The sequence below is a fragment of the Pecten maximus genome, chromosome 8, assembly GCF_902652985.1.
Source record: "Pecten maximus chromosome 8, xPecMax1.1, whole genome shotgun sequence".
Classification (NCBI taxonomy): domain Eukaryota; kingdom Metazoa; phylum Mollusca; class Bivalvia; order Pectinida; family Pectinidae; genus Pecten; species Pecten maximus.
In genome coordinates, this window is record NC_047022.1 from 17,010,662 (window position 1) to 17,028,842 (window position 18,181).

The window sequence follows — 18,181 nt, forward strand, 5'->3', positions numbered from 1 at the left end:
TTACATCGAGCGGTTAATTCATTCGAAAAAAGTAAAATTAAAATATGGAAAGTCCTACTTTGTAAGCTTAGTTATTTAGGAAACATACATTATATGTTTTAAAGGTCTAAAACCTTCATCTATTACGGAAGATATTTGGAAAATAAGAGGGACTGTGAGTGTTAAACTACGCCCATAACATATTTTATCTTGGAACAAAGAAGGATTTTAAGTAGTTATTTGGTGATTCTAATATCAACAATTAAAATAATATATGTGCCAGTTTGTGGACAGAGAGAGAGAGAGAGCAACTCATACCTTTATCATTATCTATTACCCTGATAATATTCTCTGTTTGTACACGGAACTAGGTTTTAATGATAACAAATAATACACATTATCCAACATTTTTTATTCCTAATGTTACGAATTTAAAAAGAAAATATGAAAATTGTTGAGTTATGGGTCTTTTCCACGTCCTTATCCAGGTTTAGAGTTATTTTGAGTTTTTGTCTCCTCTAATGATCAATAATTTCGGCCCTTAGCATCACTGACGCGTTATAGAAGGACGAAACAGCTGTATAATGGAATTTAATCAATTTTGGCTCGACGGCATCGAAATCTAAGTGCGTTTTGAAAGATGATAATCTTTTGGGCGTCTTTTGCACAAGCGAACAACGTTACATCGCTTGTTTGTTGGTTAACCATCCCTTTTCCCCAAGTTTACTGTCTATCTCGGTATTACTAACTCGTGATTTGTGACACAGTTTACTCAAAAGTGATTTTGGAATGTGGATACCGAAGAGCTCTTGATAAATCTTGACCATTTGCTCCTGAATCTTTTAAATTTTAATTAACTAGAACATTTTGCCTTTTCCATCTAACAAGTCTAAGCTTCAGGAACGTATCAGTCATATACAGCATGTTTGTATATGTTTGTTGTGCAAAGAGACACGACTAGGATTACTGATGTTATGTATTACGACTCGGTAATTGTCTTAAAAGTAATTGAAATGATATGACGAATCGAAGCAGATAAAACAAAGAAGAGAAATAGATAACACATAGATTTGGAGCAAGTTTGCATATTATCTTTATAAAAATAAAGTAACTATAAAACACGTTAAAAGAAAAACATTGATGAGTGACTTACAAATGGAATAAGCCGTGTCGTTCGCAGGGCAGAACTTGTTTTTGTTTATGTTAAACTAATATTATAGAAGAACTTTTTATACACAGTAGCAAAGGCATTTCTGCTATTCTCACTATTACATGTATTAGTGTTTTTTTTACTAGGGATATGGCAATTTGAAATAAAATAATTCTTATTGGCTATGCTGTTTAATCTTCGTACATTTTCAGTGACATATATATATATTACTAAATCATCAGCTAATACAATGTATCTACCAGAGAGGGAGCTATTTACTTAGCTGTATCGTGACATTTAGAATTATGATTATGGAAATCTGCTGTTTAAAGTAATATTCGATGTCCCCGAATCCCCACCCGTCGGTGCTGCGATGTCGTATTTCATTCGATATGCAAAGTTATGTTCCAAATGATACGATTTCGATAAACGTTTATCAATTTCTTACGATAAAAGTTGACGAAGGCAATGGAAACATTTTATAGTCGTCAATATGTTCTCATTGGGAAACAGTATATATCCGTATTAAGTCTAAATGTCAACGAGTTCAATACTTCATAATGTGCCTGGTGTGTTGGCTTAAACAATATTTTATTACCAAAATATTTACAACATATGAGTCAATATATACAACAATTCAAGTTCAAGCCTGGTGTATTTGCGGCAATTTTCCGAAATGGGGGTCTCAGTTTGAAAATATGACGTAATCTGGATTTGAATATGATTGAAACTATTTACTCTAATTTATTTTTTCCAACGGTCGCCATTTGTTTTATTCAATATGATCGGGATGATAACATCGGTATTTGCATAATGTTATTGTCATTATAGAAGTTTACAGTATCAAATGTTGATGTGTTTCAATGACGTCAATATCAGCTTGATATTTTATTTCTAAAACCTAAATATATGTTTTATAACAAACATATTGTTCAGTCAAAACCGTTTATTGAAATATACATTGCTTTACATATAGACCATTCGGGTTAATACTAGTAGGGAGAATATCTCTTTGGCTCATTAGTTATGCGCCATTCAAAGAAACCATTGGTCCCGGATTCGATTCCTAGCGGGGACATTCGAATAACCTTTTTGACATAAAAACTTATTTAGGGATCCGTGGAAAATACTCAACCATGCTACATAAGAATTGCTGTCACACTTGAATGCCCGAGGCGGAGTATTTGTCTTAATGTGAGTGTATACTCCCGTATAAATACTAGCTGTATTCCACCGACTCTTCTATGAAAAGTTCCTCAATCGCTGGTTCAGTATAGCTCTAGTCTCTAGTGAAGAAATTTAAGTTGGATTACCAGTGGATGTTAGGCTTGGTTTATTTTGTTTAACGCCCTATTAACAGCCTCGTTCAAGGTTTTGGAGGTAAAGGAAAGCCGGAGTACCTGGAGAAAACCACTGGCATACGGTCAGTACCAGGCAACTTCCCCTCGTGGGTTTCGAACTCGTGATTCAGAGGTGGCGGGCTTGTGAGAAAGTGTTTGGACACCTTAATCACTCGGCCACCGCTACCCCACACCAGTGCAGGACTTAATGATAACGTCTTCTGGTGTTTAGTATTTAACTTCGAGACAAAGAGCAATGAAAACTTTGCTCGCGATCTTTGAAAATGTCTGTTTTCTTTATCAAGTAAAGAGTGCAGATGACTGGGCCTTCTCGACTGTTCTGTACCGGCGATGGGGTGGAGATGTACAGGTAGCTGTCAAACAGTTAAATATTAATGCAAAGTGCAAACAGCATACTGCAAAACCTATCTTAAATGAAAGCCAGTGAAATATAACTAGCATATATTTTTATTCAACAAAGCACATGTAAAAGCCACGTGTCATACAGATTCTGTCATCGCTGTGAAAGTGTGATGATTTTTTTTCTCATTAAGACAATATGTAATTTGATACGGCTTCTGTTTCAGGGCGTAATGCTTCAAAGTTTGAGAATATATCGATTGAGCGAGGTAATATTCTGCGAGAAACACTACGGTGATCAGAATTGAATTGACCATGAGAGATACACCTTGTTGTACAATTATTATATTTCATATCATAGATATTATTTTCGATGACAAAGAGACGAAGACCCTTGTTTTAACTCAACCTAAACTGTCGTATTTCGGAATTCCATTGGAAACGTCTTCAGATTAAATATGCTATTTCCAAGAAACTCTGTCAAGAGGACGACGATCGGAATAGGGACGATATTCATCAGAAGTCCAGTTTTGATCTAACAAAGAAATAAAAGCAATCGTAAGATGTCATTAATGCCGTGCTTTAAATATTTTAAAATGTTTGATTTGAATTTGTTATTAATGATGTTTTATTACAATAGACGAGATAACTGTTTGATCAGTTAAAAACTGTTTAGTGTAATCTCATGATTTTGCGTCGTAAGAAACATTCCATGGTAACGACACAAAGACAATGTTGGATAATCTGCAGTACTTAGAACTAGCTTACCATATCTATAACCTTAATGTAACCGTATGAAAACACCACGGCATTTGGCGGGGTTGCAACTGGTAACATAAATGAAATTGAGGCTGATATCGTCACCGGAAGTACCAAATAAAGTGGATTCACTTCTAGTTTCAAACCCTGTCAGAAAAAAAAGATCAGCTGAAGATAAAATCATTTTATTGAACGGACTTGATATTATAGACAGCAAGAAAATGTTTATACTTCATTAAAACTTTATGCTCCGACGGTGGGACGTAAGAATTGCTACCCTCATACACATTCTTAAGAGGCATACTGATTTGAGATCTCAACTTTTTTCTTCTTTCTACACCCAGCCACGCAAGTGTCTCTAAAATAGTGCTTGCTACTCCTGTGTTTTGGTAGTGGGACGACTGGTTCGCCCATTGTCAGTATAATGCGACCGAATGAGGTTTCCTGCTGTCGGCCCCGATTTTTTACTTACGTGATGTAGCACTATACATTCGGGTATCAGAAAGAGATATACCACACGCTTTAGCTCAAACACACAGGAGTAAGGGAAAAAAACGAACTGGTCGTTTCATGACTTTCTGTTCTTGTCCAACGGTACCGGCGTCATATGTCCTATGATGTTGTGAGGACACAACAACACACAAATATATTCAAATTTCTTTTATATTTCATTAAAGAAACGGACTTAAAACATTTGGGAGATCTCGTTATGTTCTGACGTTATACTGAAATATTTGCTTTTATCTTCAACACACTCTCATGAAGTTCAAGAGTTTGGTAGTTAATTCAGCTAGATTACATTATTACGACCACTTACATATTTACAGCCCTGATATCAAGCGGTAATGAAAATCATAAACACACATAACTGATATAAGGCTATAATAGACAGTGAGAGAAGAAGGGGTAGTGGTTTAAAGACACTATATTTCCAGATGAACTCCGCTTCGGTTTATTTTGTCCTGATCTTCCATCTTTGCTTTGTCTATTTTTAGACGATATTCTCGTTGAAACGTTAAAAACCTGAACTATTTCAGAAAAAAATATCAATATTTGTCAGGCATGCATCATACTCGATTATTCTGCTTGAAAATTGCATTCCAACTACAAATATTAGATTATTTACAGTGTTGATATATCTGCTATTACTTCAAACATTAAAATTATTATAAATAAAAATTAATTGATATATATATATGAAACTGAAACATTTAAATCTTTCTCAATGTACAAATCAAACAATATTCTTTGTGCTATAGGTCAGTGCCATTTTGGTACTATTTTGGAATGCATTTATAGATCGCAAAATGAATTAAATATGAACGTTTGCACATGAGAATGCATCCTCGGCTCCAGGTGAAATCCGCACTAACATTTATTACCTGGGGCCGAGATTAATGATACTCTGTCTGTCACAAATTACTTAAATACCATGCTCGTAGGTATGTTGTGTCGTACTGCGCGACAGTGTGTGTTTATTTACGGAATGGAAAAAAAATGTGTGTGCTGTATTAATTCCTTAAATGAGTGATCACATATATTTTCAGGCCGTTTGCAATTCCTCCATTGGCATATACATATTTATAAGCCTTGAATGCCTTGGTATATACTCTCAGCCCTAAACCAAACAAAACGAAGATTACTGATCTGTTTAAATTTGTCAATTATTGATAATACTGTTGTTGTATCAGACGTCACAGTAAAGATCATCTGAAGACTGAGAATAGTTCGCTAACTTACAGCTGCTTTATTGGCCTATTTAAGGATTACAAATAATTGCACATAGCATTTAATTCCTAGCAACAAAGTTGACTGATAACGTCCCTACCTACTAACGGTACACCCAAGTCTAATATGCGTGAAACTTCACGACGAAAACTTTGCTGTGGTGCTATTTTAGCAAAGGTGACCTTGACCTTGACCACGGAGCAGTGGATTTGATGTCCCACTTATCGTAAAGTAAATCACGTTGAAATTTTACTTGTAAACATATTCCAGCTTTAGAGACTTGTGTTGAGTAAAGTAGAATAATAAAAAGGAATATTAGCATGACATTTCCCTTGAATAATGATTTTGTTTTGTTTTGCATGGTTTAACGTCGTATGTGCGAGATGTATACCCGTTTTGAGTGTACCAATGTCTTTGGAAGCTTGGGTATGTTTCCATTGTTTCCTGGTCATAGCGCGAAACTGAGGCCGACATTTTGGTTTTACCTCACTAAAGGAGAGACACCCAGCAGAATACAACACCTGGTCACCTTATACTCACCGGTCGTCCCACTCTTAAAATGTTGACCTTTAAGCAGAAGTAGCAACTACTTATATATCTATAGACTCTGGTATGTCTCGCCAAGGATATAGAACCCAAAGCATTCCTCATTCCTCTTAACTGCGAAAACTCAAGAAAAGGCCAAATGTGAACCAGTGTCAAGGGAGACATTTGGAAGATTGTAAGTTGTTCAGAAAGAATAGGAGTATCAAGATCCTAAATACAGTCGCCTCTTGCAAATCATGCACTAGAGGGAACAGGTATAATTTTGACGCCCTAACAGTAGGATAGTCTGTAATTCTACATAGGTTGGGAAGCACTTGGGCGATAAAACTATTGTATATCACAGCCAGTGTTGGATTAACACTGTATAAGTTATAACACACATACGAGAGCCATATTTCTAAGAGGCAGGTAAAGGAATCACTCCGGGCTGGTTCTATATCAGGACAAAAGGGCGAATAAACATTCATGTTGCATTTTCGTTCAAATTCAAACTCATTATACACACGCTTCCCTGACAATCCATGGTATTATTTAGATTAATGGTTAAAAGACTTACGAGTTGTGCCACAATTGGCAGCATTAACGTGGCAGTTGCACTGTTGCTGGCCACCTCCGTGAATGAAGTCACAATGTAGCATAGGATTATGTTGAGAACCCATACATCTAGACCACTAAATACCGAAAGTTTATCTCCAATCCAATCTGACAAGCCAGTTTCCTGCAATGTAAAAATGGTGTATTTGTAATGTGTGTTCAATTAAATAAAATGCTGTATCCTATATAATTATGCTATATGTAAGATCATGGAGATATGCACAGCCAGAAATATAATCTAACCAATGGTGCCTCGTTGATAATCCTCCAAAGTTGAGTTATCTATTTTCTGTTATTATATATCATTATTCATATTGTTGATTATATGGAAATAAATCATAAAGCATCCCATACCTGACTTCCTTTGGCTAACGCAAATCCACCTCCGAATAACCAAATAATGCCCCAAGATATGTTCTTTTCGGCTGATTTCCAATTAATTAGGGGTTGGATCTTTACACTACCACCTGCAATATCAATAGCATGTCGCAGAAAGCAAAGTCAGGATAGTGGAAATTATATATATATAATAATAATTTGGATACAACAGTCTTTTTAAGATTCTACTCTCTATTGACTCTCAGCTTTGGTATTGGAAGGCAGTGATATCTGGTAAATCATATAAGCGAATGGTAGATACTGCTGGAGGAATTTAGTTCACGAGGTTTGCATTAACCAGTATGTCACTCTTTAGTTCATTTGAATAGTGACATTGTTCAGGGAAAAAACTTTATTTTTTTTCAACAATTGCAAGTTCTACCGACTTATATCTATTACTTTTGTTAACCGGGATCGAAGCGGTACAGATGTATGCGCATGTACTTTTAATACGGCTGTATGCTGTGTGCCTTTTGCAAAATCCAGTCAAGTGACAGTTTTATTTTGGTTTTGTTTGTTAACAAAATCATTTTTATTTTCCATAAACATGTGAGATAAACCAGGTGGGGAGACCTGGATTCACCCCTCTTACAAAACTTTGCCTCTCGCAAGAGGCGTCGTTCTCATTTTGTCTACAAATGTCCCATCTGTCTTCCTAAGAAGTTTGAGCACACCCTTCTCCCAAATTGGTCTAATTAAATATTAATCTATACTGTTCCGATAAAAAGTTTCAATGGATTAAATAACTTCCCATACCAAAACGCAATATTTCCGGTAGATTGGCAGGAAAGAAGAAAAGACTGCATGCTACAAGAATACAGGGTGTAGAGTCGGTGACTGTTCTATGGAACATAAACAATTATTCAGTTAGTATACTAGGAAATAAAATGGAAACCATTTTGTAATGTAATCAATAGTATGTTCAAGCAAGTAAAGCATTTAGAGTCATATTCACAGGGGCGCTTCTGTTTGAATAAAAATATACTTTTCAGGAAACAGGTTTTTCCAGCCACCAATACCACCAAGGTCACGTGTGATCCAGAGAGAGGACATTGCTATGAAATGGCCTATAACTGCACCTTGTGCAAATCTGAAATACAGATACAAATTTAAGTTTTATGTGTGTCTGCATTTTTAATCTTTCAACTTGATTTTCATTTTTCAAAATTCTATATAACCAAATCTTAACTTCAATTGGGTTATATAGATCAATCTAATATTGATTATATTGTGGTGTCATAGTCTAAAGACGACGAAGAAACGAAAAAGGACCTGCATTTCTAACATGTTATCTATTAGGGATTGGAAAACTCCATTTACACTTGTGTTTTACAATCTTGCATGCTCTACGGATATATGTAAACGCCTTTGTGTCTGTGGCTTTTAAAAATGATCAAGGCCACCCATTCTAAAATTATTAAGATTGATGCAGACAATTTATGTTCGGTATTTCATCTCTGCATTTTTTCGAAGTTTTAAGATAATATACAAATAGATACAGACAAACACACGCATGTATGTGTATATTGAAGATAGTTTTGTAAACTGTGCCATATCTCGGTAGTGAAATATCATGACATTATAACGTAATTTGTATACGTTTGAAGTTCTGAGTGTTTACTTTGGTGATATGATAACATATAAGGCTTGATGAGAACATGTAACACGAGAACATGGAATTCCAAATAAATCAATAAAAGTATAAATTCATTCTATACTTTAGCCTTTTAAGGAATTTTACGCCATATGCCTTCACAGCAAATATCACATGAATTTAAAACAAAAACAAAAAAACAACAACAGGGACACGCGTTCGTTGGAATCGTGTTAATCCACAAACCCTTATTAACGTTCGGAAAATTGCTTTTTGTTACCCATGATCACCAAAATGGAGGATATTTAAGGGAATGTCCACAGACGCGTACATGTCAACAAAACATGATCATTATTGTGTTGGTCAAAAAAAAATGTCTTACGTAACTGAGCCTAAGGCATCATATTCCTGTCGGAGAACATTTCTTATTTCCCTAGATGTTTCCTTTGGCTGTTTTTTGCACAATGATCTACAAGAAAATAATACACAAAGTAGGAAATATTGTAAAATGTAAAATAAGGAATTAAAATTTAAGTAACATGTATTAGCATGATGTAATCTGAAATCGTTTATTTATTCCAGGTTTTAATTTGTTCAAATTACATTGTAAAGAGTGCAAAATTACCGATATTGAGTAATTGTAAAAGATTGAAAACAAGAGCAGACTGTTATATTTCTTTACGTTATTACCACCATCAAACACCGCTTTTAACTTTCAAATTGAAAGTGAATAGATAATTCATTGTGTGTTCCGAATGGATGATTTTCAAGACTTACAGTCTGTCTTATGAGCAATCATTTTTAGGATATGAATGTTTGAATATATTCTAAATTATAATCCTTAATTATTTGTTTAACGTTATTATTTTGTGACAGGATGTGTATACGCTCCTGGTGAGGTTCCATCTTTAAAGATGCTAATTGTCTGACATTGACATTTAATTTTCATTTACAATATCTAAAGTTGCATATTTTGTGTTATCAATACTGATTTTTTCCTTTAAGCTAAAGTAGATGAATAATTAATTGCATTCAGAGGGATTTCTATCTGCTACCCTTTATATTTATCGTTCGCTCTTATGAGAAATCATTATCAGTTCACCCTTGCTGTTTTACATTTCTGTACAGTGGGTTAATTCCGTGTGATCATTTTTGAATATATAAGTGATATATCATACGACCACTGCTCTTTATCAGTGTGATTGTTTATACAAAAGGTACAAATTTGCATAATGGGATTTCTCTCGTTATATTTCTTTACCTAAATCCAAGAAAGTATATAATTAGCCAGATCCAAGACATTAACAACAAGACAACGGCGATAGGAACACCATACTGCATCCACGTAGCAAACGTTACTGGATTTTCAACTTCATATTTCTGAAAAAGTCTAAAGGATGAAAAAAAATCATGTACTGTAAATATTTGTACATGGTTTTGCAATGTAAACTGTAAAAGTGTATACTCTTGTTCAAAAATCATATAGCAGAAAAATGAAAAAATAGAGGTCCCAAGTGCTGAAATAAGCCATTAGATAAATTCTGTCTTATATGATTTTACTAGTTATTTGCCTTTTAGATGTACGTAAGAGGTGGTATTCAACTTTTTGTATAATATCACAAATAAACATCAAATCTATATCATATCAATTCGCCGAGATATATACTAAATAACACATAAACCCATTTTAGGAGAGACTAAGGAGTAGCAAAAGTGTGATAACTTACATGTCAGTTTGACCTTTCATGATGACGTTAACGCCCGTGCCGGTAAGGGAGGCAATACCGCCTATGTTAGCAGCATAACATATCGACATAGACAAAGCCTTGCATAACCGCAGGTGATTTTGATCGGCATGCTTTTCCTGATCGAGAGCACTATTAAACATATATAGAACATATTTGATATTCATCAATTATGGACCTTTGGTGAGGTCAATATGGTGTTATAATGACCAGGAAGAATCACATGTTAACCATGGGCGAAGCCCGGAGTCAATATTTGGGAATAAACAGGTCGGTATTACATCATATTGACTGAATTAAACATCCTTTCTTTTTCATATTACATATGAAACTTGTTTGAGAAAGGATGCAATTGTATTATATATATCCTGATAACAGAAACTTTTATTCGGGTAAATAAATATTGACTTTGACGTGACCACATTTAGCCAATCAAAATGTTTGTCTTAATGTAAACAACAAGCACATGCCTTGCACTTTCTGCTGTAATGACTTCAACTTTGGTACACGAGTCAGTGTTGACATGCACGTCTTGGTATGAGGTTTGATTAGCATTTTCTATGAAATAAATTAAGAAAAAAAAATTATAATGTAAAACAAGGCTTTGAGGTGTAAACTACATGTTACTTTGTACTGCTGTTGATAGACGACGTGTCATTTAATACGCAAGTTTGTGCTGCAGTAGAACTTGTGCATGTTTATATCTTATCTGATATATACCTAATAACGTAACACATAAAAGGCTGATAATCATAATGATTTTGATATCTTAGTCAACATACACAATCTGGTAATGATGGAAAACTTTATAAGTGCTACATCTCTAACAAAGAGTAATTATGATGGATTGGAGTAGACTATTGCTAAGCGTTATACAACACTTTAATTTATATCATTCATGCCATTACAAATCTTCAAATTTTCAATTTTTCTTTTTCTTCTTCTTCAAATTCGAAGTGGATAACTACTTGTATCTGGAGTAAATAATATAGGACTTCGCCTTTATATTCAGTATGTAACTTTCGCTGTTATAAAATGTTCACTTCTTTTGTTTTCATGCATTTCTGCGACAAAGGCGTTGTAGTATATTTACGAAGCATCAATTGCTAACTTTACCAGTGTCTGTGTCCTCGGTCGTTATATTGATATTTTTCAGCTGTAAAAGAACGGCGTTGGCAATTGGGAGCATCATAACAGAGGTAGCGGTGTTACTTATCCACATGGAGAGAAAACATGTTGGAACCATCATCCCAAGCATCAACCTGTACAGGAGAGATTTTATTAATCATTAGTGAAGGCAATTGTATATATACTAAACATAATAACCATTTATATTACATTCGTGAACTTTCCTTTTCTTCGTAGCAATACCCTTCATCTACTGTTTTTACACATCGCAGTTTAATGATTATGTTTTACAGTTTCCGAGTTCACGTTTAAATATTTTGATAAACGCATTATATTGCTTAATCTGAATTGTTTAATTTGAATACAATGAGCTGTGAACCAACAATGGTTATGTGCTGATATTAGAGCTCAATTATCTTTCCCTAATTAAATGATGGTAATCGTGCATATTTTCCCTCAAAAAATAATTATTTAGAATATCCCATAAATCCAGCATTAGGATAAGAACTGACATTAATTCTTATTTTGATGTCACTTGATCCGGAGTTAACCTAGATTTTTATGACGGGTGTCGTCGATAAACAGAAAACGCTTACTCTACCAGGTCACATGGCCTTATTCTCCCTACACTTTCTCATGGGTCTCCATCAAAGTATGTATTTTTTTTGTTCATATTTCCTCTAATTTTATCAATTTTGAGGCAGAATGCAGAATAATGATTTTGTTATTATATCTTGGAAATGTAGCCTATTCACCCCATTCGAACTACATCTAAATAATCATATCCAATAAAGTAACCTTTTATATAATCAAGTCGCTAGTGTTCTTGTTCGTCGTCTAATTTGTTTAGGTTCAATACAGATTCAGTTAATGGTGATTAAAACTATGGTAATTAGAAATGGATGTGGAACCACAAAATCGGTACCTTAATGTAAATTATTGTAATCACCTTATGTATCAGTGTCTTTTATCTTTAGGTCTCTTGTTTTTCTTACCAGTGGGGTTCCGATCCAAACCACAACAGAACTCGCAATGCGAAAAGCTTGTGGATATTCCAATGCTCTATAGCATACGCGAGGATTAGACCTCCTACGAATAACATTGACGTATCCTACGGACGAAAATATGAATATTCAGCTCAAACATTCATAACAAAAAACAAAAGAGACAAAAGAGAAGCATCATTTCTATGCCATTCTTTTCCTCGCAAAAAGGAATTCAAGTTGACTGTGATTAAATAAACCGACCAAGCGATGATATGATGATATATGTGAAGTGAGCATACTCTGTACACGTGCGCAATACATATGTACAAATGTAATCTCCCAATGGTATTTATTTAAGTATAAAATGTCGCCCGTTAGGGCGACATGAAATATTTATCTGTCACCCAAAATGTATTTCTATCGACTGTATACTTCCATTTGGTAACAGTTCAATGCTTATATTTACATTCATATTTTTTTTTATTTACTGTAGCTTAAGACGCGTTTAAAGTTGCCGCTTCCCCTATCACTGACGTCATCAGGTTCAAATACCGGAACAGCCGAAATTTTCAGAAGGATTAATATAGTCCTTCATGTCGTTATTAATAGCAAACACATACAATGGTTTTGCACTTTGGCGTTATTTTCTATTTCATATACGGTTGTAGATATCGTCAAATTATTCACAATTGCATAATTTCTGATTGTTTAAAATCTAAGCCGTTTATCGGCGCAATGTTATACGGTTAATATTGAGAAGTGATGCGGCTTTGAACGGGTATTGCACAGGACAGACTCGATTCCTCGGAAATACTTAAGTTTCTATCCACTGGATTTACGTTATTTTCAGAAGAATATCTGTTCTTAAATTCTAAATGAAAGTCGTCTTGAAAGTATGTGAAAACGATTCCAAAGATATTTCGTTTGAAACAGATTCAAGTCTAACCAGTCGCATCTTAGCAGACGATTTTCAACTTCACAGAAGCTCGATTTTGTAAGGTAGGCCTTTAACATCAGTGAATAACCACAAAATTAAATTCCAATATACATACACAACCGAAAACCATGTCGATGCTCCCGATTTTTCACAAGATTTTTATTATTATTTTTTTTATCAATACTGGACTTTTAATGTTGTCGTGTCTTACATTTCTGAAAATTCGGAAACGAGCCCCTGTGAGTGTGACGACATTGACAATTTGATAATTCTTATATCAAGAACGGCGCTTATAGTTATTTTGTGTTGACTACATTTTGTTTTAATTATAAAATATTACTCTCATAACTTGTGAAGTTGCTTTATTTTTTGTGTTGTGGATTATAAATGCTAGCATTCGAAATCTCTCGAGGCCGAAAGTAACTGGCGGCCATTGTTTTGACTAGCAACATCTGGGGCTGTAGTCCTACTCTGACCGAATCACTGTAAATTGTAGTATAGTCTCATAAATACAATTTGGTTCACTAACGACATCTATAGGCAAAAGCAACACAGAATGTAAATATAATTGGGTAATAGTCATGTTACAGGATTTTTAAACTCCTCGACACATTATACACATTAACTTAACATGAGATGAATGATGATGATGATGGTGATGATGATGATTATGATGATGATGATGATGATGATGATGACACCCTCTTTTTTATTGTGTATCACATACGTTAACATAAGCTGTTGATATGTCTTTAGCGCTCGCTATTCCAACCAAAGGAAACAGGACCACAGGCAGCAGGGCTGTGACAGCAATTGGCAAAGCCTCGCTGATCCAAAAAACGGCCACTAACAGGATTATGTAGCCGCATTTTGCCTCCTGCATACAATAAAAGCAGGAGAATGACCTCTAAAATCAATGAAAGGAATTATATTGAAATATTAGACTAAAAGTTAATTCATTATTAGGTAGCCACGAAAGAACTTGAACAACAAAACATCTAAGCACTTTAAACCTTGAAAATGGAACCCGTGACGCATTTATGTTATATAGAAACAGCAAGAAGTGGACATCAATCTTTATATCATTATTATTGTTAAGTTTCCCCTGTATACGGAAGGCACATTTTCACTATCACAACAATTGCGTTATAAATATATAAGTCATAAAAATGTTTCCAAAGAAGGCTCCTTTGAATATTGTTGGTAAAGTCGAAAATTCCATGTCAAACTTAGCCATGTTTAAACCTATGAAATACATATGTAATCTCAACGCTGATTGGTCATTTGAAATTCAGAACCCAATCAGCGTTGAGATTACAGATGTTTACACGGGTTTAAACATGACCTTGTTTTACACAGAATTTCCGATCAGCGATTACGATGGGCAAATGAGACCAACAGGATAATCTACAGATATTAACAGTTGTGTAGGTAAGTTTGTTTCCTACCAAAGATTAATTTTGACAAAGCTGAAGTACTGACATGCTGTATTTGTTAAACTATCCACTAGAGACTTTGCATGTTAACGCCGGAGGTCACGGTGTCCAACTAATTGAAATCTAACTATTTTCTGATATTCCATGAAGTCAATAGACAATTCTACCGCGTGATATATATATATTGAACCATATACCAAGTAAAAGCAAATATATCTGTCTGTTGACTGGGACCATTTCCACCGACAGTTTGTCGACAATCACAATTTCCCCAAAATTGGGTTGTTTCATTAGGCCAATGGAGTTCCTAACCTTGATGGTATATGAGGTGTATTGACAGGCGAGTGCTGGTGGCTCGTTAGCCTTACAGATTGTCCCACACGGAAATGTAATTGAACATCACGTCATTGGTAGTACTTGTACGACACAAAGAATATAATCGTCAACTTGGACTGTTCTTAGCTATTTAATTGGGAGTAGATACAAAAGAGCGAAATTGCGTCCGACTGTCAGTGATCTAAGGGTCTAAAATCTTGATAGTAAAAATGTGCTGAAATTTTGTATGAAGGCTACAGTGCACCTCTGTTCCAACGAAACAAGATAGATAAAAGATAGATCATCTAGTTGACATCTGCAGAACTGGGACAACTTTTATAAGACCTTTGCACGTGCATTATTTATTGGAAAAGAAGAGCAGGCAAGTGGAAGTTAATTACTCATGAAATATTGGTCATAGGTGGTATATATAATGTAGGGAGTCTATGTTATGCTTGGCTTAACTACTCAGACATGCCCCAATTTAATTTAAGACAGTATCAGACCTATTTTCACAGCATCTATATCTATACTTACCTTGCCTTCAGCAACAAACACAATAGGAAGCAACAGAATGGGTGCTAGAACAACAACAAGGAATGTCCTCAGTCCCCATATGTTTTTCAGAATGTGTTTCGCCATTGCTCATGAACATAAATATGTAATGTTATACGTAACATGTACCTGGCGGCTCAAAGTACGTAGACTTGATAATCACACTTGTTCCAGATAACCGATAGGCTGTATTCAAACTAAATGCGAAACAACAGAAGAATGATGAGGTGTGCCAATTTTGAAGAACCCCTAACCTGTACAGCAATTTCACCTTAAATTGTGCCTCATTTCCTTGTTATATAACGTTTAGTATTTACCCTTCAGCATTTTTTTCTGCTTTGCCTTCAATATTTATTCACACCAACAGCCAATGACAGCATACTCGCATAAATTCTATCAAATTGCTCTCTGCTTTCTATGATAAAGTTATGGACATTACGTGAGATGTCGGTGTTGATAAAAATATTACATTTTTATCCTTGAGATTTTAAAGAGTTATAACGAAAATATATTCAATTTACAAAAGAAAAGACTTATGGCGCATTGATTATAACGTTGAAGAAACAGAGGTGGTGTTTCAAATTTTCGGCGCGCTATTTGCCAGAAAAAAATCAAATCTCAATATCAATTCCATATACACTGTTCTCATGTTCTAAAAATAAAATAATAATACTTAAAAAAATAAATAAAAATATAAAAGATTAAATAATTAAATAAATAAATAAATAAGTATATAGATAAGTAAGTACAAAAATCAATAAATAAATGTAAAAATAAATAAATATTTAATCATATAAGGAGATGTTACGATTACATGAAAGATAGCCAAAACCAAATAGAGTTTGTTTGTTTTTTTTTGTTTTTGCAGACAAACATACGTCTAAGCATTTTAACGTTAAGGCCATCAACTTTAAGCCAATGAAAATACTTGGTACAAGCAAGATTTAATTATATTGTTTTCTTTTCTAGCGTGCAACTTCCCCGCAACCACCTTGGTCAAATTTAAGAAAAGTCATGAGAGATACCAGCGACCAGGGTTATATGGTTATATGAGAACAGCGCGCAGGTTACACAAACAGACCAGGATCATGTTTGGACCACCGCAGTCTCTAACTGCTTGAGTTATATGAGGACATCCAAACAGGATACACCCAACACATATGAGGACAGGTGTCATGGAGTCACCAACTGACCAAGATCCTATGAGGACATTTGTCAATGAGACACCCATAGACCAGGGTTACATGAGAACAGATGCGACGGAGACACCAGCAGCCACGGTTATACGATAACATATGACATGGAAAAACCAACATATCAGGGTCATATGAGGACAGATGCCACGGAGACACTAACAACCAGGATCATATGAGGACAGATGCCACGGTGATACAAACAGCTAGGGCCACATGAGGACAGATGACAAAGAGACATCATACCAATAGACAAGGATCATATGAGGACAACTATCAATGAGACTCCAACAGTTATGATTATTTGAGGACACGTGTCGAGAGAAAACAACAACCAAGGTTATATGAAATTAATGACAAGGAGACACCAACCTTCAGGATCATACCACAACCAGGATCATATAAGGACGAGGTTTAGGAGACACAACAGCCACGGTTATATGAGGATGTGTGTCTATGGGGACACCAACAGCTAGGATGACATGTGGATGGGTGTCAGGGTGATATGTGGACGGGTGTCAGGGTGATATGTGAACGGGTGTCAGGGTGATATGTGGACGGGTGTCAGGGTGATATGTGGACGGGTGTCAGGGTGATATGTGGACGGGTGTCAGGGTGATATGTGGATGGGTGTCAGAGTGATATGTGGACGGGTGTCAGGGTTCTATGTGAACGGGTGTCAGGGTGATATGTGGACGGGTGTCAGGGTGATATGTGGACGGGTGTCAGGGTGATATGTGGACGGGTGTCAGGGTGATATGTGGACGGGAGTCAGGGTGATATGTGGACGGGTGTCAGGGTGATATGTGGACGGGTGTCAGGGTGATATGTGGATGGGTGTCAGGGTGATATGTGGACGGGTGTCAGGGTGATATGTGGACGGGTGTCAGGGTGATATGTGGACGGGTGTCAGGATGATATGTGTACAGGTGTCAGGGTGATATGTGGACGGGTGTCAGGGTGATATGTGGACGGGTGTCAGAGTGATATGTGGACGGGTGTTAGGGCGATATGTGGACGGGTGTCAGGGTGATATGTGGACGGGTGTCAGAGTGATATGTGGACGGGTGTCAGAGTGATATGTGGACGGGTGTTAGGGCGATATGTGGACGGGTGTCAGGGTGATATGTGGACATGTGTCAGGGTGATATGTGGACGGGTGTCAGGGTGATATGTGGCCGGGTGTCAGGGTGATATGTGGACGGGTGTCAGGGTGATACGTGGACGAGTGTCAGTGTGATATGTGGACGGGTGTCAGGGTGATATGTGGACGGGTGTCAGTGTGATATGTGGACGGGTGTAAGGGTGATATGTGGACGGATGTCAGGGTGATATGTGGACAGGAGTCAGGGTGATATGTGGACGGGTGTCAGGGCGATATGTGGACGGTTTCAAGGAGACATTAACAGCCCGGATGATACGCGGACGGGTTTCAAGGAGACACCAACAAATATCTTA

At 35.9% G+C, this 18,181-nt stretch overlaps 1 protein-coding gene across 1 annotated transcript; it reads right to left on the reverse strand.

Moving 5' to 3' along the window:
• Positions 1 to 2,853: 2,853 nt before the first annotated feature.
• LOC117332157 (solute carrier family 13 member 2-like) lies at positions 2,854 to 15,617 on the reverse strand. The gene is made up of 13 exons (XM_033891042.1): positions 15,513 to 15,617; positions 13,952 to 14,101; positions 12,297 to 12,412; positions 11,290 to 11,435; positions 10,644 to 10,731; positions 10,156 to 10,305; positions 9,690 to 9,818; positions 8,811 to 8,897; positions 7,790 to 7,924; positions 6,811 to 6,958; positions 6,419 to 6,580; positions 3,598 to 3,735; positions 2,854 to 3,364 (listed from the first exon to the last, which is right to left on the reverse strand). Exons 1-13 carry the CDS (start codon positions 15,615 to 15,617, stop codon positions 3,239 to 3,241), a joined length of 1,680 nt encoding a protein of 559 aa, XP_033746933.1. The 3' UTR covers positions 2,854 to 3,238.
• Between the last annotated feature and the right edge of the window lie 2,564 nt (positions 15,618 to 18,181).